Source organism: Athene noctua, chromosome 2 (assembly GCF_965140245.1).
Source record: "Athene noctua chromosome 2, bAthNoc1.hap1.1, whole genome shotgun sequence".
NCBI lineage: Eukaryota > Metazoa > Chordata > Aves > Strigiformes > Strigidae > Athene > Athene noctua.
In genome coordinates this window covers 21,865,662-21,892,099 of record NC_134038.1, presented here as the reverse complement: position 1 = coordinate 21,892,099, position 26,438 = coordinate 21,865,662, and the positions used below count along the sequence as shown (strand labels likewise).

The window sequence follows — 26,438 nt, the reverse complement described above, 5'->3', positions numbered from 1 at the left end:
CACTTACTCCCAAGGAAGAGGAGGGGAAAAGTTACTGGAACCCTGAGTAAGTTGCTCCTTTTCTTCTCCTACACTTTCATTTCTATGTAATACATGAATATGGAGCTGGGACATGGGTAAATAGTCCATATAACCCTTCTTCTCATTCCCCTTCTGGCCCACATTCTCCTAATTATTTTTCAAATAGATATTGTGATTCACAACATAATTATGTTCTCTAAAGTGCAGCACAGGAGAAAGAAAGTCACTTAGTATGGAAAAATTATGGTTTGGAATTAAGGGTTTGGGTATGTGAACATGCTATTGTGAGTTAACAAGTTCCATACATTGTGTCATTGCTGGTAACTATCCATCCATGTGCTTTAGGTCATGAATTCAGAGCGATTTGACTCAGTCTTTTGACCAACATTCATTTAGCCAGCCTCTGTTTTCCCTTCTACAAGATACAAGCCTCAAATCCAGCACACATCTGCATTTAGTGCCGTTAGCAAGGAGATATAAAGCCTCAAAAATGTCATTATATACAAGAGGCATGCAGGGTGGGTGAGATAAAATAATTGGTAGCAACATTTCTCCATTGGTAAGCGAAGGCCAACACAGCAGTTTAAAGACTAGAGCCCTCGGGCAGAACCCTGGAAAATGTTCTGTTATTAGCAATGTCTTTGGTAGGTGAGTTGTATAAATGAACTCCTGAATGGTCTTTTCTTGGTGTAACAGATGTGTGTAAACGTATGTGAAAGGAGAGAAAGCAATAATATAAAAAACATAATGACTGGAAGTTGCTGTCGTTTCTTCTTTTAAAATATTTCCGCACATTTAAAGCTGTTTCTTGCACAGTAAAGTGGATCACAGGCAATACATTATTGATTATGTTATTGTAAATCGTTTGCAGGTCAGAGATATTTTGTGTTATTACTTGTGCAGAGTCCAACACTCATGAGATAAAAAGGCCAAATGGGAATTTCACTTGATGGAGCCCTGCACATCAGATGATACTCTTCTGTCGGGGGCTGCTTGTAGTGCAGCAGAAATGCCAAAATGAGAGGTATTAGGTAGAAAACTCACAGCAGCCTGCATTTCTGGAACTGGACAACATGAATCAGGTAATCATTTGTATATATGTCTATGTGCAGTGTCAGCATTGTGATTTTGAATTCAGGTGACATGGCCTTCTAATGGGTGGGAATTGATCTTTTTCTCTCGTTCTCTTTCACAGACCTATTGCAAGAGAAGAGTCAAGCCTTCAAAAGCAAGCACTGAAGATTTTCAGGTATGTTATGGCAAATGCCTGAATCACAAGACCATCTCTGTAACAGGGGCACCTCAAATGTATATGCTGCCTCTAGTATTCCTACTGCCTTAGCATTGCTCTCCATTGTAAATACAGGTTTTTTTTAATTTTCTTTTTTTTTTTTTTTTAATTACCTCTTCATCTTCTGGAAACATTTTAAAATTCTCTCCTGTAAAAACAAAAAGTGGAGCAAGGGGACAAGGACAACTGTGAGGAGTTATCCTCAGCTTATTCATTGTACATGCTTTTGTATCATTAAAAGGACTATGATATAGCAGCTGGCAGATTATGACTTCTCTTAGCTTCAAGCAGATAGTGCCAGGAAAGTGAACAGATATACCAAGTCTAATTTATCATACTGTTTTTCTGCCTATGAAGCCTGAAACAGTGAAGTGTTTAGGTTGAAATACTGATCAAATTCACTGTTTCTAGAGGGTGGCTTTCAGGTTTAGTGGCACAGGCTAAGAATGAAAGAGCTGTTAAACTGTCAGTAGCTGTTAAGCTGTTGGCATCCCAAACTCCTGGAGAAATGGAAAAAAACCCACGACTTTTTTTGCACATAAAACACAACCTTCCTCCAGAAAATTTTGGTAGAAAAGCTACAATGGAATCCTAATTCAGACAAATATTTTGTAATTATGAAGTCATTTCAGTGATCTGAAAATCACAATATAGTTTTGAAAAAAATATTTTTTTTAATATACTCTCACTTACAAAACAAATCTCTCGGTTGAAATAGAACTTTAAACAGGATCACTGATACCATCCACCTCTTTCATCCAACTATCATGTTGTGTGAGTAGTTCTCATTGTAAGTGTTGAAATGTTCTGGTGTAGTGAATTTTATGTGTGTCTTTGAAATGATCATTGATTTCCTCTATGTTGGTGTTTTGTTTTTTTTTTTTTTTTTTTCAGAGTCCACAATTTATCACCCTAACATATTCCAGAGAAAATCGCTGCAGAGTTTCACATTCACCAAGGCTTTCTTTTCTTAAAGGAAAAACAGTAACTGTAAAAATTTACTTTCAAAAGTGCCTTTGAAAACATGTTTGTACAAAGAAGGAAGTAACTGCAGAGAGCAATTTCAGACACCTCAGTTTCAGTGGAAATAAAAAACTGTGGAGACAAGGTGAAGTGGTGATGGGGTGAGCATTCTTTAGGAACACTGTAAAATAACACTGAACTGTCATGTTGAACATGCAGGGCATAACTGAAACCTGCTGAGGTCAATTAAAATCTTGATATTAATTTTCATAGGTTTCAGATTACCCTCATCTTTATTTTGTGGAATTATATTATGATGGAATTTTTTTTTTTTTTATCCTCAGGCTTACATGCTTCTGTCTTTGCACTTGTTAAGTCTCCTAATATTGCTGGTTTTAATTTGATGTTCAAGTTCTATTCATCACTGAGAAATACATTTAATATAGTACAAATATAAGGAAAAGGTTACTGGAAGGTGGTATTCTCAAATGCAAAATGTTCTTTTCAAAATGTGAAGTTTTGCCTGATGGAAATATTTAATAGTCTGACTAAATTATTTGAATAAAGTTATTTTATTAAATAAAATTGCAAAAGTGATTGGTGTGATAGTCTGTAATCATTTACTCGAATTATCTATCCTTGTAGATCATTTTTCTGTTGTTTTGCTCACTATTCTTGATAATCTTGAAAAATCCTGGACTTGCACTTTTGGATGCCAGACTATTTTAGGCTGTGTGTCTAATACTAATTAGTCTTGTCTGTGGCACATCATCACAATGAGTTAAGTTTATCTTTGCTATGCATAAGTACAGGTTTAATATTACATCAAATGATTGTGACTACATTCCCACACTGATGCAAAGCTATGTGGTCCCCAAAACTTGGGAAATTCATTTTCTGTGTTTCCTCACGAATTCACAAACTAATGAAACATCAGTCTGATGATAAGTTATGGGTATGGGTTTTTTTTTTTCATAATATATCTGGCCAGATATCTCTGAATCGAATGAATAAATCAAGACTGTTTTTAGCCCTCAAATTTCATGTGCTTAGATGTCTGTAGCTGATGAAGAGCAGTGTGCCAGGAAGCAAGATTCTCACTGTGTCATCTCCCAGTCGATGCAGTCTGTGTCCCTTGAACACTAAAAGGAAAATCACAACGAACAAATCACTCTTTCAAGCTCTGTCTATACAGGTTGGTATTAATGTTGCAGGAAAACGTGTCAAAAGCAAACTGTGGTACAGTATTGTTAAACTTGGAGTAAAGAAAGGTATGTGAATGAAGTCATAAACAAAAGGGGAACTTTTATATTAGCCTCTCCAGTTAGAAGTCTTCCCTTAAAGTCAGGAATGTGGACTGGCCAACAGCCCTGGGGGCTAATTTAGACAATTTGGAATAGTTAATTCAAAATGTGTGAAATAATGTCACTGAGAACTGTCTGCTACTAGCATTTCAATATTGTTCTATACAGTAATCATCTTTTTAATCAGATTACAAAAGAAAACATTGACTGCCTGTCTACCTGTGTCCAGAGGAGTTTTTGTAACCCATTCTTATGTGCATATTGTTCGTCATTCAGATTGTCATGTTATTTTGTAACCATGGAGAAGCAGGGAGGGAAGCCTGTTGGTTGAATTTAGATTTCTCCGGCTGAGTGCAAACCAATTTTTGAGAAAAATGAGAAAACATTTCTTAATGTAAATTGTACTGTCACTCCCTTATATCATCAGTGCAAAATGGATTTCTTTCCAGATCATCTGAACTGTATAATTAGCATATCGTTAAAGCATAGGTTTGAAAGTGCAAAATTGTATACATTTTTAGTGACTAAAGATTAATGCAATTACATCAAAGCAGCTAATAATTGGTCAGTTAATTAAAGTTAAAAACTTTGGATACAACTGTGGCATTTTCTAAAAACTTTATCACCATTTACTCTTAAACTTATTCTTTGCACATTTTTTTGTAAATCTACCTGTGTTTTGAATAGGAATGATTGAAGGGAAATGTGAATAACAATTGCTCCTAAAATATTATAGCCTTTCCAAATGGGACAAGCCATTTTTGGAAGAGGACAGCATTTCTAGTCAGTCATCAACTCCAGATATAAGAGTATGTGGTTTTGGTGCTGTGCTCCCTTTTAACTTAACAAAGAATGTCTTTAACATTATTTTCTTACTCATTTTCTCCTACTGTTTTGGTTTTTAAAGGTAGGGGATAATTTGACATAAACAATCTAGCATTCACAGTTTGCTTTCTATTGCTGTTTTCTGAGCAGTTTGTATGCTTTAAACTTCAGAATTATCCATACGCTATATTGCCCAATAACGTTTTAAAAAAACCAATATGGTTGCTGGTATTAATTCATTTATCTTGCCTGTGTATTTAGAGCATGTATAAAATGTAACTTCTCCATCATGTCACAAAAAGTTATTGCACTCTTGCGTTCATGAATTCAAGAAACATGACATAATAGACTGGCAAATATGGCCTTGTGTCTTCTGATGATGATCCAAATCCACCCACTTATCTTGATCTGCCTATATTGTTAACAACATGGGATGTCACACAACAAATTTTTCATTTTAACTGTTCTTTATGTACAGTGCAGCGTAGAATTTACTTTTTATTGCCTTTCAGAAGGAAGTATCATACCTCTCAGTGAAATAATGGTTTTGTCAGACACTGGTATCTTTATTGTGTAGTGCTTTTAAATTCTACACTATTTATACCAAGCTCTCTTGGCGTAGGACAGGTGAGATGTGATACCTCTGTTTCTCCATGAGAATACTTAAAGCTTTGTGGATACAGAAATGTATTGTTGATATGGTAATTGTGAGATCTGTGTTGCAGTTTTTAAACAGAATTACTTTGTTCTTCCAAGTGCTCTATGAATGTACAATATGTAAACAGCTACTAGAAATTACTAACAAACCTAAAGCTTCTACTCACAATCTTCATATTTATTTGCATGCGTCTTCCTACCATAATTATACTCATTACAAAGTGAAGACATTAATTTGCTGTTAGAGGTTTTATTACATTTCTTCTTGACAGGGAGGAACAACAGTAATTTTACTGCATGCAGTGCCAATGCTTAGTTGCCAGGAGGTGTCTAAGTGGATGATTGTGAAAAAAGTCAAAGAATGATGCATGATTGTAAAACTCTTGCGATCAAAGAAGGATGTAAGAGTAGGTGACACATTTGTCCTGGAATGACACTGAAGAGTGGGCTGCCACTCAAATTGAAATAATTTTAATTTGTCTAAATATTTCTAGCAAGATGACAATAAATTAGAAGAAGAGATCTCTATATGCTTCAGTGGCAGGTAAGAAGAGTGTTGTGGAATAAATGGTTTGCTTCTACTGTTGTATGCAATTTTTTGGAACAATTGAACTCAATATTTCAAAGGGTATTTTTGCTATTTTGTGAGTGTATCTGGGAGATGAAAAGCAGTATATAAGCAAGTATTTTTCTACCGACACAAATTTGTTGCTTGTAATTATTTCAAGAGTAAAAACAAGCCAATGGTTAAATTTAAATTAATTCCAAAATTAAACAAAAGCAAAGACCTCAAACTTCAAATACTATATATGAAAGTAGTCCTCTGCTTCCTTCTCTCTGTCTTCCTTTTCATTTTATTCAGAGGATACAGTGACTGAGCTTTATTTAACTATTCTAAAAGATGATACAGGGTACATATCAGAAACATAATCAAAGCCTCCTTGCAAGCCTACTTGCCAGAGACAAAAGAGATGAAGTATATTTGAAAAGGGCATCCCTTTCAGAATGCCAAGATATATTATTTTTTTGCTGTGTGTATTATAGTATCACCTAGAAGCTGTTGGTTTCTGTTGACAGAGTTTTTTTGTGCTAGACACAATACTTGATAGATAAATAAAAATATGTGTGTATACATATCTATCTATCATCTATTTATCTCTGTGTGTATCTATGTATCTGTTTTACATTTTTTGTATGTATATCTGGACATGCAAACATGATTACAGTCCCCACTCTGGATTATTTGCTATCTAAAAAGAGGTCAATAAAAGGTGAGAGAAGGGAAGTATTATTACTTCCAGTTACACAGAGATTATGAGTGATTTTAGAGGTCTCACAGGAGGTAGGCTTATATCCAAATCACCAAGCTCAGATCTTTCAAGATTGTGACTAAAACATTTGCTGCAAGACTGGTCTTCTCTAAAATGCATATGTATCTTCTTTATTTGATAGTTTCTTGGAACTGTTTATTGTGATATGCATGAGAAAGTACTACATGGGAGCTAGCAAAGGTTTGAGTTACCTGTTTATAGGAATTTATTTGGTACTGCCTTTTGATATCTGTCTCTCTTTTTAGAAAGTAATTGCTAGTATTTTTTATTGGTTGCCTCCAGGTGAAGACAGCATAAGCACGTAGAAAGTCCATAAACATATTGTGGCCATATTTGGCATAGTGGAAGACTGCAAGATGTATATGTTTATTTATACATATAGTCTCACATATGCATAAATTAATATGCTAGTGGTACAACCCAGTCATGGATGAGACTTACTTTTTCTGTGAAATTATCTTATTGATTTAGAGTATTAGCGTATTTATACTTACTTACAAAAGGTGTGAAAAAATGTATGGAGCATAGTATGAATTTTTTTTCCAAATATTATTAATACTTACTTCTTTATTTACTTTATGTCACTGTGAAGTTTATGAACATGGAATTTCCTTTTATTTCATTATGACCTTAATGCTTATGGTGTAATTTGAAAGGCCATATTTCTCTTAGCCTACATGTATTCTAGTTACAGTTTTATATGAGTGAAGTACAGTATCAGATCCACTGATACTCAGATCCACACCATCAGATCCCACAAATCTCCTGTGGTATAATTCAGAGAATGCTCGATCTTTCTTGGGAACCTGAACTGTTCACAATTCAGTCTCAATTTAATATTTCTGTTAGGATTTATCCCTAGTTTATTTCAATTTTATTATTATTTATCTAATCCAGAGAGTGTTCTTGATACTTTTAGGGATAGGTTAAATATGGTCCCTGCCTTCCTAGAGGCTGCAGCCTAATTCAGGGGCAGTGCCACAAGGCTTGCTAGCGTTAATTGGAGATAATTTAGGAATCTCTTCATGGTGTTTGAGTAGAGACTTCAAAACTACTATCTGTCTGAAAAAAAATTGAAAGTAGAGAAACATGCATTTATTTGAACAAGGGCAGCTAATTAAAAAGCAAAAATAAACATTTTCCTACATTTTATTAAGCTTCTACTCATGAGAAAAAGTTTGGACTTTCTATTTCCAGACAAAAACTGCTCCAGGGCTGTTACTTCTTCACCACTTAGCTTCGGTGCTGTAACATTCTCCTCATGGACATCTACTTTCATGCCTGGATACTGAATATAAGTGCTGTTAGTAGCTCTCCTGACTCGTGCTTGGTGGGAGGTTGGCAGCAGGTCATTGAGGAAATTCTCTTTGTGGCCTGAAAGATTCTGTTTGTGGACTGGAAGACTGCATAAAGCATAGAGATGCAAGGAGAAGAAATAATAAGCATATGCAGTAAGAAAGATGCTAGTAACACAGCTATTGGTAAGGCTGCCCCATATGTTGGGGATGTCCACACTGGGTCATAAATTTTTTTGGTAGAATAAATTAATCTTCTTTGGAGTGTTGTACTTCTGTGATGAGTACAGTCAAGACAATAGAAAAGTTTAGACTCAGGATGGTATCTGATGACTCAGACAAGATACAGATGTCAGTGAAAATACTGTCAGCTTCTGAATTGCATTTGATGAGGGTAGGAAACAGCTTTTAGGAATTTAAAGGGGCAGATTAGGCTTGGCTGGCAGATGGTCTGTGATCAGTAAGGGAAGACAGAAAGATAGACATCAGTTGTGTGAAGCAAAGCATATGTGCCTTACTCCTCTTGTTTTTCTGACTTTTACTTCTGGACATTGTTGGAGGCAATAATTGGGAACTTGGGTATGACCCAATACTTGCCATTGAGGAGGAACAGTGAGGCCACAGAAGGCAATAGGGAGGGGTGGTTGGCAGATGAGCTGGATGAGGAAGCAGTGTCCAGGGGACAGGAGACAGGATAGAAAGCTGGCTTTTATACTGAGGTGCTGGAATCTGCAAAAGAGTGGTCCAAAGTTCAAGGAGGCTGCATAGAGGTTCAAACTTTTATGGTGGAAGAAATGGATTTTGAAACCACTAACTACAGCATTGGATATGTAAAAGTAGGATTTGTTTGTCTAGATTTTTTTATCCTTTTAACTTAATGCATTATGTATCTTGTTAATGTACTTTGTTAACTGAGTTGAAAACATATGGGGAGAAAACCTGGTAGAATAAAACTGCCCTTCTTCAAGACTCCTTTTACAGAAAATTGTGCCTATCAGAAAGGAATTGTTGAAAAGTATCTATGTACATCAAAATAATAGTCATGGCTAAAATAGGAATTTTCTCCTTGCATTGATTCTTGTGATTTTTTTTTTTTTTATTGGGGAGGAGGAGAAGGAGCAGATACTTTTAGGGGAATTTTTATGCTATTATATATAATTTTGTAAACTGCCAATTTCATTAGCAGGAGAATGATGATATCAAGCTTCAGCCTTTTCAGAATGAGCATTTCCTATGTATTTAACTGGTTTAACTCTATGTACTTAATACTCAGTAACAGCCTATACCTCTTATATTCTTGTAGTACAACACGACTGCAGGATAGTAAGAAGCTCTTACAAATTGACATTAGTATTTTTTAAACATCATAGTAAAGGGGCAGTTTTAATGCTTCAAAGTCAAAATATCTCTGTAGCCCAGATATATTCTGAGTTAGGAATCTTTTGATCTCTGTTGACACTGCCTGTTTATTGGCTGTGCCTTGGCAAAAATACTTTCCTACTTCTTCAAAAAAATGTTTCGTTTATGTATTGTGTGAAATGATTGCAATTTTTAGAGGAAACTAGGGCTTCTGTTGCCAGCACTGACTCACTCTGAGACCCTGAGCTTCTTATTTAGGCTGAAATTTTTATTAAGGCCAAAGAGGATATGGATTTGTTCTCAGTCATTTTTACAGAGGTAAAGTCTAGGCTCTGAAGAGTCAGTCTCAGGAGGTCATCCTCCAGGAGAAAGACCGTCTGTGTCCTCCTGCTGCAAAACAGGCCCCATGTGCCAGCCATGACTCTTCCTCAGACTCCCCAGTTGCTGCATCTCTCCAAGCAGCAAGGGACTGTTCAAAGCCTGCACTCACAAATGTGAAGATGGTAAGGCAAAACAGTCTGGCATATGCTTTACACACATCGTGCCCCTAGGACTTATTCACATGAAGGTCAAGATCATTCTTGTACAGAAGGCTGCCACAAGGCCAATATGCTACTTACATCTTATGTAAACCTCAGATTAGGATTTAGGTAGTGCACAGGACTTGTGCTCAATCTCTGTTCAAGATTTTTTTTTCACTCAAAATTACAAGTCTGCCTTATAAATGGGCATCACTCTTTATATTGGCTTCAAAGTCTTGTCTATGTTAAGGTATAGCTGAATGTGAAAGCTGTGTGATAGTCCAGACTGAGGCACTGAAGGAGCAAGTGAGGGTACTCTGGTCCCTGTCCAAAACCAGCAGTCAATTCCTGTCTGGCAACAGTGTTAAAAAGCAGTGTTGGTCATTGCTGGTACTTGATCACAGACGATGTAGATAAGCACATAACTCATGAGTGCTGGAGCAGTGCAGAGCCATGTGTCTGTTATGCATGGCCATCCCCAGCAAGTGCAAAGAAATGATTAATTTGAATCTTGATATTGTACATTATAGTTATACTACATTTATCTCTATTTATAATGATGTTACTTTTCATATAAATTATAATTATAATAGATGGAACTATATATTGCATGCAAGCAGTGGAGCATGGCATTCAATCTCCTTTTGTCCCAGTCCCCCTCTCGCCTTCCTAATCTCAACAGTAACTAGATCTTTTGGATGGTCACACTAAATACTGATAAATTAGAGTCTTTGTTGAGATTTTTGTCTTTTTCTTGGTACTCTTCTTTCAGAAATTTGTTGCGAACCTTGAAAGGAAATAGGCAAATCATGTTAAAGCATCTGTTTCTTTTGCAAGACATTTGGACAGTTTGGCTCACATACTCTGAGCTAGAAATCGGTGTCTGAGCAGTGGTTTCATAGCTTTGAGCACACATAGATATCTGATAGAAAGCAAATAACTTCATCTGCTGTTACACAAATGAGAGATGAAAATAGATACTTCTATCTCTAAGCATAAGTACTGTAAACTGAGAAGACACCACAGATACAGTCACAGATGATCTCACTGCTCTTGCTTTTAGAGTTAATACTTTCCAAAACATTTTTGTTCATTTAATACATTTCATTACATCAGTATTAATACAGCAGTCTTCATATTAGGTTAACTTCAGTAGCTTCCACACTGTTCATAATAAGTTAATTTTAGCAGCTTTCTGCATTCCCTAACAACACAGGCTACCTTGATATTTTTTCACTTTTTCCAAGTAAAAAAAAAATCCAACAGTATAGGGTAACCATAAATGTCTATTAATTATTTTAGCTAAATATCATATATATTTATGCAAATAATATTGTAAAGAAGAAAATGTTAGTGTCTTTCAGCTAAAAGATTTCCAAAAAGTCCTCAGGAAAGATTGGTGTAGGTGATAGTGAAATGTTTAATTTGTTTCTAACAGAGTAGCATCTATCTTAGGAAAGGCTTCAGCCTGAGTTACATAAGCTGTATTTTCAATTGTGTCCCTTTCTATTGCTTTACATACAACGCTCCATATACCTCTAACTGTATTTGAGCTATATGAAGCAACAAAAAAACAGACTCAGGACTGAAATGTCTTCGCATATATCGAGGGAAAATCTGCACACAAAGGGACATTTATCAGGGGCGACTATTCCTCTGCTGAGGAAAGGAGCATACCCAAGAGTCCAGAAACAGATGATGATCTTATCAAGAAAACCCTCTTCAGTAATATCATCAGCCTGCTCTTGCCAAGTCTGGCATTTCTGTATCATGTGTATTTGTGATGGAGAGAGAGGGAGCAAAGCTGTGCAAGCTACATGTAGCTGGGATAAAGAACCTACTCAACCCACTGGGTCTGCACAGTGTTATAATATAATTGTGAATCATTTTTGCCAGTATGGAGTGTCCATGTGAGAATGGAGTTTACAGTATTCCTCTCACAGAAAATTGCAGGGAGGGCTCTTCAGCTGCGCTGGTTGCCTTTGGGGATTTTTTTTCTGTATTTTTGCAAATATTTCTACTCCAGTTTTATCTCAACACATACAGGGAGTAACAAACCTCTTGAACTGTGAATCCAAATGTGAAGATGGAAAATGATTGAGAAAGACAAAAATAGTATTTTTTTTTCTTCTTGTATGATATTTAGACTTTGAAAACAGAGGTGTAAATTTCTCTTGTAATGAGTAGACTGAAAACTAAAGATAGTTTCTTCTATTTTCATCACAGGATCAGGATTTTGCCATGATGGCTGCGCTGATTTTGCCTCTGTCTGTAGAAGACATGCTGATATGAATGGAGTATTTTTCATATTATATGCAACTTGAGTTTGAAGCAAGTGAAAAAATCTTTGGCGTTTCTTAACGTATCTTGCGTAAATATCTTTTTCTTTCTACTTCTGTCTCTTTCATTTTTTCCTTTGAGCAGGTTTCTGTAAGTTCAATGAAGCAGTCCAAATAAAGGAAAAGTCAATACAGCTGTATAAAAGTCTGCTCTACTAAAAAAGATAATCAAACTCTAGCAGCAGTGTTCATTATGTACTCCTTTCTTTCTGACTTTCAAGAAAAAAATGTACTTTTTGTCATAGTTTAGCTTAAGCCTTAAAAATTATTTTGATGGTATATTTGATGGACAATTATGATGTAGTTTTCCATGAGCTGTATCTTTAGTAGTTACTCAATTTATGTGCTATTTAGCATTTATTTAATTAATTGCCCTCCCCCCAGCCCCCGCAAAATTTAGAAGTCATATTGTGATTTCAAATTGATGCAGATGTGTTCACTACTGCAGGTCTATGCTTTTCTAACCTGGGATGGGATCTTATGTTCCTACTTAATTCTGTAGATTACGGGAGTGTGAAGCACTCTAGGAATGTAAAATTATTTCCTTTGTATTCATTTTATATAAGCAAATGAAGACTTCACAAGTAGAGCACAGCTCTGAGTTTTTGAAGAGTCCCTGCATACATTCCTTTTGAAATTGCACTCTCTGAAAACTCTGCTTGTGTTGCAAGACAGTGCACCTTCACATCACTGAAGTTAGCTCTGCATTGCAGTTGGGAATCTGGAGCAGCTTTTGTACCTGTACTTAGGGTCACATCGAACAGGCTGGAGTACTGTGTCAGTGTGGTGATCATAGCTGGAGCGCAGTGTAAACTCAATAACAATTAATGAAACTTTTTCTCAGAAAATTTTTATAGCCTACATCATCTGGCTGTGTGGAGGTAGAGAATGGTTTTGACCAAATATCAGGTGAAATCACATCACTGAGTGCAGTGTAGATATGCTTTAAGTGTTCAGTTTAGCCAGGATTCAGCTGAGCAATGAGGTGTTAGAATAAGCATATATTACTTTGTTTGTTTAGCTTATGAATTAAGCACTGAAACAACACACATACCTTGGCTAAAAAAGGACAATAGTGTTTTCATTCTGTTTCTAAATATGAATTTATGCACTTCTGTTCCTTTGTTTCAGGCTTGGAAATATATATGTCTTCTCTCACTCTGGCAAGGTTTCTGCATCCTTCTTTTTCTTGAATATCTTCTGTTCCCATCTTTCCAGGCTGTGTCTTTCTATCCTGATCAGACCCAACCTGGGTCTTCAAATGGTTCCTTCCCTAGACTCCCTCTCTCTTGCCTTGTTTTTAAAAATTTATTTCCCCCCTCCTTCTGTGGTCTTTTTTTTTTTTTTTCCCCTAAAAATCTTTGGCTAGTCTTTCCCTGTCCTTACTTTTAGAATATTCTTTCCTTCCCTTTATTGTCCATTGTAGGACAGCACTGTTGCAGATAAGGATAGCACCTGCACTCTCTGCCACTGCATTTACTAGCACCACGTGGGAGAGATAAAGATAAGTGCTTCTGACTTTTGGGGCTCTAAAGAAAGGTAGGGAGCAGCAAGATTTTTGTTACAGAAAATAGAGAAGTCTTTTCATTTGTCATCCTTAACTAGAGTGCACAGCTGCCCTGTGGGAGCATTGGCAAGGTGGGGCAACATTAGGCAGCTCAGAAATGAAGTGGCATGTGGTAGCTTCTCCTGCCTTGTGTTTGCTATCTAGACCTCCCTCTAAGTGTAGGCAAAGGAGAGCAATAGCTTAGAGCAGTGGATAACCCGTGGGTTATCCTTGTGTCTACTTCCCTCATGACTATTGTGCTAAAAGTTCTGTTTGATCCTACTGCTTAAGAGTTATGGGACCAGGGAGAATCAGGGTGAGGGGGAGCTGTTGCTGGGGGGTGGCAGTGTCTTCAGAGAAAGGCTGCTCCATTCAGAAACCCTCCATGCCCTCAGTGGCAGCAGAATAGCAACCCTCCCTCCAGGGTGACTCCACAGAGCTGTTTTCTCATCTTTCAGTCCCGAGTCTGTTCCTCCTTCCATACTTATCATCATAACAGTGGCCTTGCCATATTTTCTTGTCTTTGGGGCAGCAAGATTACATTTTACTTTTGCTTCTGGACAACCTAAATAACCTCTAGTTTTACCAAGATTCTTCAATGCAATTTTTATTGTAAAGCAAATTGTAAAATTTCTTTAGAAGGTTGTTTGTAATGTAGTCTATTACTGTTTGGGCTTCAGTGTGAACTTGTGTCATATGTATGTGTGTCTTTCTAGTAAGATAACTACAGTTCTTGTATCCCACAGCAGACTTGCGGTGATGCAAACCAGATTGTACCCTGACACCCTCCAAGTCTTCTCACTCCAAAGTCAATGCACTGCAGAATAGGTACAGTGCTATCCATTGTGGAGACATGTGAGAATTAGGTAGCAGGATGTATTAAATCCCTGACAGACAGGGTAGTGTGAGGTGGTTGGCAATTTTCAATATTTTTTTACAATGAAGATGATAAAACACTGGAACAGGTTGCCCAGAGAGGTGGTAGATGCCCCATCCCTGGAAACATTCAAGGTCAGGTTGGATGGGGCTCTGAGCAACCTGATCTATTGAAGATATCCCTGGTCATTACAGGGGGTTGGACTAGATGAGCTTTAAAGGTTCCTTCCAGCACAAACTATTCTGTGATTCTATGATTCTAGGAATTGCCTGCTACCTAACGTTCTTTCACAACAGCAGCGAGAACCATACAGCCAGTGCTGGAAGGGGAGGCAGCAATCATTCATTCATCATGAACTGACATAGCTTACGATATTTTGGATTACTGCTTCAGACTCTCAGTTACTTGTTTCAGAGTTTGGGGCTATTGAATGAGTCCTATGGAAATGGAATGTTTCTGTTTTGCCACCTCCATTATGTTATCTTATCCACTGCAATTACAAGCTAATTCAAAGCTCTTTCTGTTAGGCTAATGGCTTCTGATTTACTGCTGTCAGCCAGTACCTCTGTGCACTTTTCATACCACTTACCAGTCCCCTACCACTTACCTATGAAGAACATTTTTTTTTTCCTGAGTAGAGGCTCATCATAGGCAAATCATTAATGGAACATCAAAAAGATCCCATCTGTTAAAGTTGCATATGGCTAAGATCACAATTATCAAAAGTCTTCTTTTTTCCCCCCATGCTTATCCACACAATAAATGTAGTTGTCAGCAGGATAAGTTCACACATCGGATAAGGTCACAATTTCATTTAGTGACAACTTCCAACAGCGTGAACTTACAAGGTTCGATTTATTAAAGAGTCAGAAAGGATAAGATCACTGCATGGCCAGCCTGATTTATCAGGGTTTGACTGGAGTACTTGAATAGAGAATGTCGTATTTCAAGTTTATGTTCAAAACTGTAGTTTAGTGTGTGTTATGTCTCAGAGACTTGAAAATTGAAGGAGGGGAATTTAGAGGAGGTATCTCAATAATGCAGTTTATGTCTGCCAAGCAAGTGTATGAGCATTTAATATTGGAGCTACCTTATTAAGAATCACATAAGTGGAAATGGGAGAGTTTTCAGCTCTCAGTGAACTGCTGTGTGCAAACGTACACATATTAGTTTGTAATAATGGAGGTAAACACCAGTCAAAAATTAATTTCAGATTCTTGCTGTGCATACAGGACGTCAGGCAGGTCCTGGGCTCTGGGCTGGGCAGTGCTTAAGAACTTCTGAGAGGGTTTTTAACTTGCTTGCTCTGATTTCAGAGCAGTCCTTGTTTGAAACAACATATATGATTTCTCTGCTGTGCAAAAATATTCATTAAAGAGCCAGGTGGCTGTGTACTGGAAATATGCAAAGAAGGAGACATTTGCTAGTGGAAATTGGTAGAGCCCCACGATGTCAAATAACCAGTCTCTAATTATAGCAGAGGAAGAGCTTACTGATTCTTTTTAACTGACTCCACTTAGAAAGCTATTTCCCATTAAAAAACAAAACAAACAAACAAAACAAAAAAAAAACCACAAAAAAACCCCAACCCAAACCAAAAAAACCTACTGCCAAAGCGACCAGTGACTTGCTTAGAAATGTTAAACATTTATAAGTCTGGATACACTTATTCTGAACCAAAGTAGTTCACTTTTTCTCTCCCAAAACACTGTTCATCATTTACCTTTAGATATACATTCCTTTGTTCCTTATTCAAGAATGGAATGAAAGTCAGTATTACTTTGTTCAGAAATACTATTTATAGTTGAAATCTTGTGGTATTCTAACTGTGTCAAATCCTATTAAAGGCCAAAAGCTGTTGTTTGGTTCCTGTGTACACCACATGTTTTGTGGAGTTCTTTTAAATTATTCTGATTTTGGTCTAAAAGCAGACAAAGCTAAGCTGACCTCTCTACCTTCTGTTTTATGCAAGCCCTATGTGGCATTCCTAAAACAATATGTATATGTAAGAAGAGAATCCTAAACTGAGTCCTTTCATTCTGGTTTTGTATCCACCAAGGTGGCCTAATATCTTAAAAGCCATGGGATGTTTTGTAGCTGTGAGTCATGACTAGGGGCTTCTTTTACAGTGCAGCTATCATAAGTCTTTGAGTAATCACAGACTTTAAAAGTATGCTACATCAACAAGATAAGAGAAACAGCCCACAGCACTAACAGCATTATCTTTTACCAAAATTGATTAGCCCATACTATGTGTCTCAAATATTTTGTATAAACTTATTCAGCAAGCTGGAAATAAGTGTGTTCATGAAGAACAAACTGGAAAAAAAAAAAAAAAAATTTGCTCTGTAGCAAGGGAAAGGGAAGGAAATATCACTAAATGGAATGTCTCTTAAGTAATTTTTTTACCTAACTCACAAAAGCTAAAAGCAGCGCATTAGTTCCTCTCTACTTGTATTTCTTAGTGCTGCTTTTGTTATGTTTCTTGCTGTCCTTTTCAGTCGGATGGCAGATAAGTCTAGGATGAAAACAGAAAAGTAAAACTGCTTCTCGACTTTACCATAGGAATGATGAATCCCAGGGGTGTGTATGGATTCTATATATTATAATTTGCTGGTATGTGAAGAAACTTTTTATTCAGTGTTCAGTACTGAGGTGATCTGTTGCAATTGCTGATCATTAGAAACTCCTAACAGTGTTTGGCACGGAATTTTCTGCTTTCTTTAGACTGGAGCACAGATTAGAGGAAGCTTCACCAGTTTTTTATCCTTTCTTTCCTTTTCACCGTGCTCATTGAGATCTCCATGGACAGGTATCTGTGAAGAGTCAGTACCAGCTGAGTCTTTACACTTGTTATTGTAAGTGGTGATACAGCAATAAAATCTCCACTCCCCTTTCTTTTCCTCATGTAATCTATGAAGATGCTGAGCAGTTGTGCAGGGGACCATAGCTGCAGAGAGAACTTACATCTGAACTTCAGAGGCTGAAGGGGAAAAATCTTGTTGCTGACACATTTTTCACTCTTAATTAAGACTCGCAGGGTGAGATTTTCTTTTTTCCAGCAAACTCTGGAGGTCACAAGTTGGCTTGGGGCCACAGGTATGACACTGCTTAAACCAGCATCCTTGCAGGAAGCCAGCAGTGAGTAGGGGACAGCCCCGTTCTCAGCAGTGGGAGACTGGACCCATCTCTTACTGCATTTTCAATGCCATTCACCAACTAGGACCTTTCAGAGACGCAAAATGTTGTAAATGAATGCAGAAAAGTTGCAGGCTCCTTACAGTTGCAGGTTGCAGGTCAGGGGAATACCGGAGAGGATTTTTAATAGTGACATTTGTAATCTTTCTTCTATAAACCCTCGCACCAGCCCCTGGCCTTCCTGCTTAGGGCAGGCAGAAGAACGTGTACAGGGATTTTACAAAAGATACAGGCTTTGATAACTTAAAAAAAATAGTCTTAACAGATGCTTGTGCAGTGTTTTTTTAACTTACAGCTCTCTTTAGTGTTAACTTTTTTTCTCTAAACAATCAAAGATTTTCAGTGAAAAAAAATCTTTGCCAAGGATCAAATTGTAATGTGCTGCACCTTTAACAAGTATAGCCAAAATGTCTGTGTTTGCCAAAACATACAAGCAGATTATCCTTCCGACATCCCATAGAATTAAAATGGTTGCTGGTCATGGTGACCAGAGACAAATGTGTCTTTTTTTGAGAACTATGATCAAGGGAAACAGGAAGGTTATGCAGCAAAATGTTTTGTCTACTACTCTGTCATGGTATTCTGAATGGAGGGGAAAATACAACAGTACAATTCAGCATGATGTTACCCCATGTGTAGTGCATTTCAGTGTATTCATATGTATTGAAATATATTGCCCAAACTACAACTTGGGACTGTAACAAAAGAGAATAAAAGAGAGAAAGAATCCATGTTAACTTATTCGATTATCAACTGGAGGAAAAAAATTGCTTAATATTTGCCTCAAACCTGAACTACTTACTAGGTGTAAGATTAATGTTAACAATTTTATTTAAAATATAAAGTGTAATGATGTGTACCTTAAAACTTAGGTAGGTTTTTGGATATCACTGGATGATCTGCCCCAAGTTTGTCGTTCTTAATCCATTAAAAGACAGGCCTGCTTGTAAATCCACAGGTACAGATAAGGAGTCACTGTTTGACTGTGTCTGAACCCTTTTCAAATGAAAAATGTCAGTGGCAGAAAGGGAGGCTGAATTATTTTTTAAAAGGGTTTTCAAAGATTCTCATGATTCCTCTGGTATCAGTTAAATATGACATGTCCATAGACATGGCTGGGTTTTAGTGTGTAAAAGCAAGCAAATGCTACAGTTCTCATCTTTATGTAGAGAGAAAATGCTGCAGTATGCCTAAGTGATCAACATGTTAGCTTGCAATACCAGAAGATTTCTCTCTTCCATAATTAAAATATAAAGAGATTTTTTAAAGTTAATACAATTTGTAACAATATGATTGAGAGAGGGAAAACATTCCATTTTTCTTTTTTTTTTTTTTTTTTTTCCTGTTTGGGACCTTATATATCATGTGTGCAAATTAGATATAATTAATCCCTAAGTTTTCCTGCTCACATACTGCCTTTTAAAATGTCATAGCACTGTCACAATGGGGACTCACCCACATACATAGAACTTCTTGTAAACTGATGCAGCTCTATTTGCTAGATTTGTTCCAGTTTGCAGGAAGGGTCTGATGCACAATTTTACGTAGGGTAGTTTTGTAATCTGCAACACTCAGAGGTGAAATTCAGATTTCTGTGCTTGAAAATGGAAGCTGGAGCCAAGTCTTCTCTTTGGAAAACGGTTGAGATTAACCCCTGCGGACAAGGAAAAACTTCGCAGCCTGGCTCCAATATAAATCGAGGCATCTATGGGAATGGTTAGCTCAGGGAAGTCTGTGGAGACTGCCTGTAAGCCAGGAGGAGTTACTCACTTCCTCCGGCCCAAGGTTCATTTCATAACAACTGCCAGTTCTAAATCTGGGACGAGCTGACTTCTTGCACAGTTGGACTTTCCCCTGTTTGTTGAAAAGCACTGTCCTGATTTGGGGCAGAGTTGTTGAGAAGGGACATACTGATGCAAAAGGCAGGAATTATTGTTGCACCCATTGGTATGGAAAAGGAGGAAGGGGCTTTAAGAAGGCAGAGAAAACAGATCAGGAGAAATGGCTACAGGGAAGTTGAGGTGAGCTCTGCCACTTGTGAGGACAACAGATTTCCTGAGTACCTTCAGGAAGGTCACAGCCTGGAAGTGCAATAGCATATAAAAATTCAGTTAAACATCTAAGAAGAAAAGCACAGATCAGGCCCTCCTCCTTGTTCCATTTTCTCCATCTTAAATTTTGAAACTAGAATTTATTTGAATTGTTTTAGAAAAGAGTGTTAGAAATTCTGTATATAAACATAACTGTTGGTACATTTTTAATTGAAACATTTGTTCATAGAAAACTGAGCTTTCTGAAGAGACTGCTTTCAAAGAAGGCTTGTCTAGACTATTTTTTTAATCCTGAAAAGAAGTGAAAAAATGCTGGGAAGAAAGGTGATGACTTAATTTTATTTTTCCTTCCACAGTAATGACGAGTTGTTTCATATTCTTTCTCTTTTCACTGGAAAAACCCAGAAAAATGAAAGTGAGCTAAAATAACAATTTCACTTTTAATTAATTTATTCATTTTAGTTAATTTTGAAGTCCTTACTTTTAAACATAAAATTTTCTTTAAAAAGAAAGACAAATTACTACACACTAAAAAAAAAAAAAAATCACTATACTGCCTTCCCACGGCTTTTACCTATTTTGTGTTAAAATCCTAAAATAGCAGTTTAAATTATTTTTGGTCCAATTCTGAAATGTTACTGCCTGCAAAATGTTCAAAATCTTTTTTTTTTTTTTAAATTGTAAATGCTTTTAGTAATTTCTTCAAAATTAGAGTTGTTGTGGATTTATATTGCTATATGGTATGTCTCTAAAATTGTTAGTAGCTGAATGCTTCAGAATGTGGTCTTGTGACAGCAAAATGCATCAAGGAGGTTAATGCACCAGGTGTGGCTACTATCGCACTCTCTCCTTTCAGCTATCATCTCCCCTCTCCTCAGCATTTTTTAAGAACTTTTATGAAACCACTATTCTGAATAAAAATGCCTTCAAACTCTAATGCATGTGAAAAGATGCAAGAAAGTAACGTAACTTTCTAAACCAAATTGGAACAAAACTATAAGGGGAAAAGGTTTGTTTTTCTTTTGCAGGATGACAAGATCAGTTGTTTTTCAGACAAGCATAATTAATTCTCATTATATGCGTCCTCAGAACATTGTGTGTATAAAGCCAACACAAAGGCAGAGGTGGTTGTTGTCAAGGCACAAGTGAAAGTGCTCTCAACACTGCTTGTTTTCTTTGTTTGCAGGAGAGTTGGAGGTGGTCCAGAAAGACGGGGAGCGCAAAATTCAGAGCCGGCAGCAGCTTCCGGTTGGAACAACATGGGGGCCTTTTGCTGGGAAGATGGATCTGAATAATAACACCTTGGTATGTAGATGCTCTGAGACACTTTGCTTCGTTATACTGTGCATCATTCTTTAGGGAATAGCCTGAATTACTACTCAGCCAGAGCATTTGAAAACAGGCATTGTTAGCTTTCACGGACAGTGGTATTTGGCTCTTTTCCAATTAGTTCATCTATGGCAACCGTCCATGTAAAGTTATTTGGAACACAGGTTAATAGTATGTAACTTGTTATTTTACAGAAGGGAAATGTCACTTCCTTGTTTGCTGAACCAAGCTGTTGCGTTTCAGTAATAATATCTGATTTTGTATTGGCTTTTTAATTTTTTCATAGCATTAATTGCTGAATACTTAATTTGTATTAATGGATGGTATAGAAAATAAATAGCTACATTAATTTAGGATAAATTCATTAAATTTGCCTCAGTGTTAATGTTAATGAACATATCAAGGTCTTCTATCAGATTAAAATTATTTTGGAAGATATCAAAGGCACCTGTCGTATAATATATTCTCAATTAGCCTTGGTTTTTATTCGATTGCAGAAAGTATGGTGACCATATTATTTAAAAGTAATGCTTTGCTGGTCTCAGTTCAGTGCACTGAAAATCATGTCATTCCTAATTCTTCATTTAATTTTTGTTTGTATTAGTTTAAATTCTAAGCTTCAACGTTATTTGTATATAGTTCAGATTAATTTTCTGAGAATATCTGGAACGGTGACCCTGTATTGAAAAAAAGCAACCAATATCTCCAGAAGAAGGGTTTAGACAATCTTGGATCATGCATTGCCCTGTGGGATACTTCTGAAGAACTATTATCTTCAGTTGGATCACTGTTTGCTATTACAGACTTTGCATGAATATATTAGCATAAATACCTGCGGAACTGTTTCACAGAAGTGTATTACTACATACATTTAGGGTAGATACATCTGTGCTGTAAATGGAGAAGCTGATCTTCCCAGTGCTGGAATATTGTCCTGCCCTTGGAGGATCTGAAGAGAGGAACACTTGAGTTACTGAAGTACCATCTGGGACAGTGTGAGAGAGGGGTTATGTGGACATGGGTAAAAAGGAGGGAAATTGATAGTCTTTAACTCCTCCCTGAAGAACCTATGCCTATATGTTGGAATTCTCTTTCTAAGGGCTTGCTGAATAGTATGCATGTTACTTTCTGCAAATATGTATATTAAAACTGTAGTGACGCATTATTCTGTAATGATTACATAGTTGCTGTTTAAGATCTTGATATTTTATAGGCTCTTCAGCATCATTTATTAATCAAAAGGTGCTTACAAAATGTTACAAAAAGTGGTGTGGAAATGTTGCATTAGTTTTCTAGGGTTCAGTATTCCCAACCCAGATCAGATTTTCCATTCAGGCACCTGAATAAAGGATGGCTTTTCAAAAGCACTGGACACTCAGAGCATCTTATTGTTAGAAAAGGGAAACTGGATGATTTGAATACCTCTCAATTTTATCCATCCATTCCAATTTTATTTCTTCATCTATTTTATTCTCGGTCTATCAGCATTCTCAAAATGGTTTCCATAAAATGTCATTTGCGACAGCCACCTATAATTCACATAATTTTCTAAGATGTCACTATTACTGCTTTCATCAACTTTCATGCAACAGAAACCTTAGTCTGAGTGTAGCTCAAAGTCAGTCCACATAATACCTTAGGAAAAATGCTATCTTTGTGTTGTCCCTATTGCCCTGTCCACTTGTATCACTTCCTCAGGTATATAAGACTTGAAGATAATGTTTCAGTATGGGAGATGATGTTAAATGACCCTTCACTGCAAAAGTTACCATTAGCAGATATTCTTATGATGAATTTGCAACATGTCAGCTCTTGATCATATTATTTCATTTTTGTTTTCTGAAGGAGATGTAGAGCAACAACAATCCTTCTAGTGGGAGCTTGCTTCTGCTTTGGTAGCACAGGCATATATTAAGGTCTGTTACTACTTTCTAAATTTGGGCAAATACCACTTTTGCTGTAACAAAAACCCTTAGTTATAATATTTCAGTTTTAATTAACTTGTAATTAAGCAGTGAGCAGAGCTGACTTTTTAGTTTGGTGATTGTAATGGAATAGAGCAACTTTCTCAACCTAGTTCAGAGAGATGTGGGATTAAAATCTTCACGACACTGCTCACTAAACTGGAAAGATACTAATTTGTTTCTTGTCAAATTAAAACCCATAAAGTCCATTTTCGCTAACTGAAAGGTTTTACTTTTGTTTTGCCTACTAATATAAATACATCTATAAATCTGAACAGAATTGTATTCCTCAGCAATATTCTTTTGTCCCCTGAGCAGCTCCATCCTTTGAGATAGTCAAAACTGAACTGGATATGATCTTGACTAATGTGAGTTAACTTCGAAGTTGGATCTGACTTTGAAGTTTGCTGTGCTTTGAGCAGGATTTTGGACTGGATGACCTCCAGAGATCCCCTCTAACCTGAATTATTCTGTCATTCTAAGTATTGTTTCTTTTTCCCAAATATCAGATGTTTCCTGTAGTCCTACATTTGTTACTTTAAAATGATGTGTGAAGAAAAGTAAACCTTTTGATAGAACTTTAATTTACTGTTTAAGCAACACAAACCCAGTGTCAGCTTCTACATATTTTTCTTTTATCTTTTTTTTTTTTTTTTCTTGAAACGATTCTGGTTTATTTATGATTTTTCTGTTTGCTTGACACATTTGATTACTTTTCTCACTAGCATACATGCTCTCTGTGGCTCATAAGGGGGGTTGTGTTTGTTTATGTAAGTTATTTATATCTGTTTTGGAAAGCTCATTTGGGTAAAGGCTCACCTTTCTAGAATTCAATCAAACTTTCACATCAGTAGCTGACAGCAGGTTTAGTGCATTTCTGAATGAGAACTTCAAACACTGCACTGTTATAAACATCAAGTAATTTTTGCAAAAAAAAACTTTAATGTGAATTTTTGGTGTAGAGAGAAAAGGAAAGAGAAATTCAGGGAACTTCAGGTGAGTAAATATCGTGACTTTTGCAGTTGATGTCTTTATTGGAAAATCTGTTTGTGGCTGACTCCAAGTATATTAACCCGGCTTTACTGTTTAGTGTTAGCAATGTGAAACTGCCTCACAGGATTCATTACCTAGCTGTAGCAGTTATAGCTTACTTAGTACCCTTGTACTCTGCACACTATACAGCCTGTGCATGTAGTATCCTGTTGAAGTACTTACTTGAAGCAGTGTTGTGTTGCTGAATACAGTCTCACTGCTGTTGGCTCAGGAGATGGAGCAAGCTAATTAATTCAACACGATAATTAATTGAGTCACCGTGCCAAATGTCAAATACTTTTTAGATCTTTCAAGTTTCTGTCTTGAAGTATATTAACAATATACAACTCAGAGTAGTGGAAGGCTGGATACCTTGAACAAAAATTATTTAAGTGCTCTTCACAATTGCAATGGGAATAGCAGCTGTTGACTTCAGCAGCAGTGCTGCAGCACTGTTGGGAGATATGGTAGAGCAAGGTCTGTATCAGGACTGCAGAATACTCAGACTCTAATGGTAGACTTGAAATAATAACTCAGTGACTAAGAAAGTTCTAAATTTTTGTCATCCATGAGTTAGCCAATATTCATGAATTTCAGAGTGATCAAAACCCCTTATGAAATAATGTACCCAATTGCATTACTGATATTGTTGATGAAACAAGCTGCATGCGGCCACCAGAAATCTTAAGAAAGTTGTATTTAACAACAAAGAGTGAGTCTCGGATCTTAAACCTTGTCCAGACATTTAATTCCCATTTCAATCTGAATTTAAGAATTCCTTATATCATTACTAAATATTTCTAGATATCTATTTAGATACTTCGACTATATTTAGAGTGATAGATCTCCTATTTAGATACTTTTAACGGTCTGTTCCTATACTTTTGCCAGACTGGCAAAATTCTCCTGCTCTAGCTGCATGCATAATTTGTATCTGTCTGCACAATTGGCCTTAGAGGTTATTGCCTTCCATTTCCTTCCACTTCTATTTCCCATCAACTATTCCATAACAGTTGATAGTCCCAAGAAAATGAAATGCGCAGGAGCATCTTTTCAAGCCCAGAAAGTGTACTTCTAAAATAAGAGCTTGTTTTCATGTTTTAAAGTAAAAAGACATCACCTGTATATTTCTAGATTCTGTTTGATATTTAATATAATTTTGCTGTTTTGACAAACAGAAACATGAAGAATTTTGTACAATATTGCTTTCTATTCACAGTTGGTGAAAACTCAGCTCTACAAGGAAGGCAACGCTATTTAATCACTAGTTTTACCAGGAAGGATCCAAATATGCACCTTGCTGCATCACAGAACATTCAGTAGTTTGTTAGTACCTACAAACAGACAGGAATATATTTCTAAGTGTGAAACTCCTATCCTGTGATTCCTGTCTTTAACAGGAAAGTGGATTTGCACAGATGTCAAGTCCAGTGTGAACAGGCAGGTGAGAATAGCAGAAGACCCCTCTAGGCTGGTTATATAAACACTGAAAGAGTAGCTGCTGTGCCTAAGCAGCTCTAGATTCGACGCACTAGCAGACTGTTTAAGAAAAAGCTGTTTGCATGCTTTTTCCTAGCTGTAAATATTTTCCCTGTTTGAGGACTCTACTTGGTGGGAATGATGCCTTTGGAAGCAAAAGCAGCACAGAACCACATAGCCCATGATGGTCGTCGAGCAGTGGCTCGCGCCATCTCTCTGATAGTCGTGTGGAAGCATTCTGAAAGACCTTTATTTTTGGCTGCCACCATCTCGGTTTTGGTGTTAATCTGTGCCCGTGGCAGGGTTTTGCAAAGCAAAACAATTGAGCAGCTGGATCCTGCCCCCCGTTCTTGTTGTCTTGTTGCAGGGAGGAGTGCGCAGGGCAGGTCTGTATTGGCCTGATAAGGAAAAGAGGATTCAGCATGGCTGTGAAGGGAGGAAAGCGTTCAGGGTTGGGCCAGGAGAGCAGTGGGAGACAACAGAGACCCTTTAAGGGGATCTGGGAGGTTCAGCACCAAAGCGACACTTCTGGAAGATATCCTCATGAAGAGGTTTGACTGGGTAGTCTGTGAGGAACTGAGGAGTCAAGGTTCAAAATGAAGTTGGGTTACTCACTAATTTTTGGCTGGTCACTTTGGGTCAAAACCCTCATGTCTGTAGTAGCCAGCAACTTTTAATCTTCAGAGTTGCAGCATGAGGGTTTTCTGGGCACTTTGGTTGAAGGTGTTTCACGGCCACCAAGACAGCCACTAGTCTGTAGTCAGGCTGTAGTCTCTGGTTGAACAACATGGAAAGGGATAAAGCAGTTTTCTTCTTGAGATATTTACCTGAAAATGGGGAGTTTGGCTCTTATTAGCACAGAGCCATTTTTACATTTCATTACCAAAGGTAGTGTATTGAGTAACAAACCTTGATTCGAATCTTTGTTATACTGGGTTTATACTTTTAAGTACCTTAGTGACTACGAAAGCATTTCTTTCTCATTTTTACTGCTGTTACTCCCAGGCTCTTCAATACAAAACTGGAACGTTAAAAAAAAACATGGAGATATACTGA

At 37.0% G+C, this 26,438-nt stretch overlaps 1 protein-coding gene across 5 annotated transcripts in view; it reads left to right on the top strand.

Annotated features, from left to right (window-relative positions):
- ZFPM2 (zinc finger protein, FOG family member 2) overlaps positions 1-26,438 on the top strand; it is a 315,049-nt gene that overhangs the window by 133,057 nt on the left and 155,554 nt on the right. For 4 of the 5 annotated variants that reach the window (XM_074898551.1, XM_074898548.1, XM_074898549.1 and 1 more), the window contains one exon: positions 20,765-20,883. In XM_074898551.1, the coding sequence (XP_074754652.1) occupies positions 20,765-20,883 (119 nt within the window). Of the gene's footprint in view, positions 1-3,370; positions 3,471-20,764; positions 20,884-26,438 lie in introns of those variants that run through there. The other variant, XM_074898552.1, reaches the window with a different exon arrangement.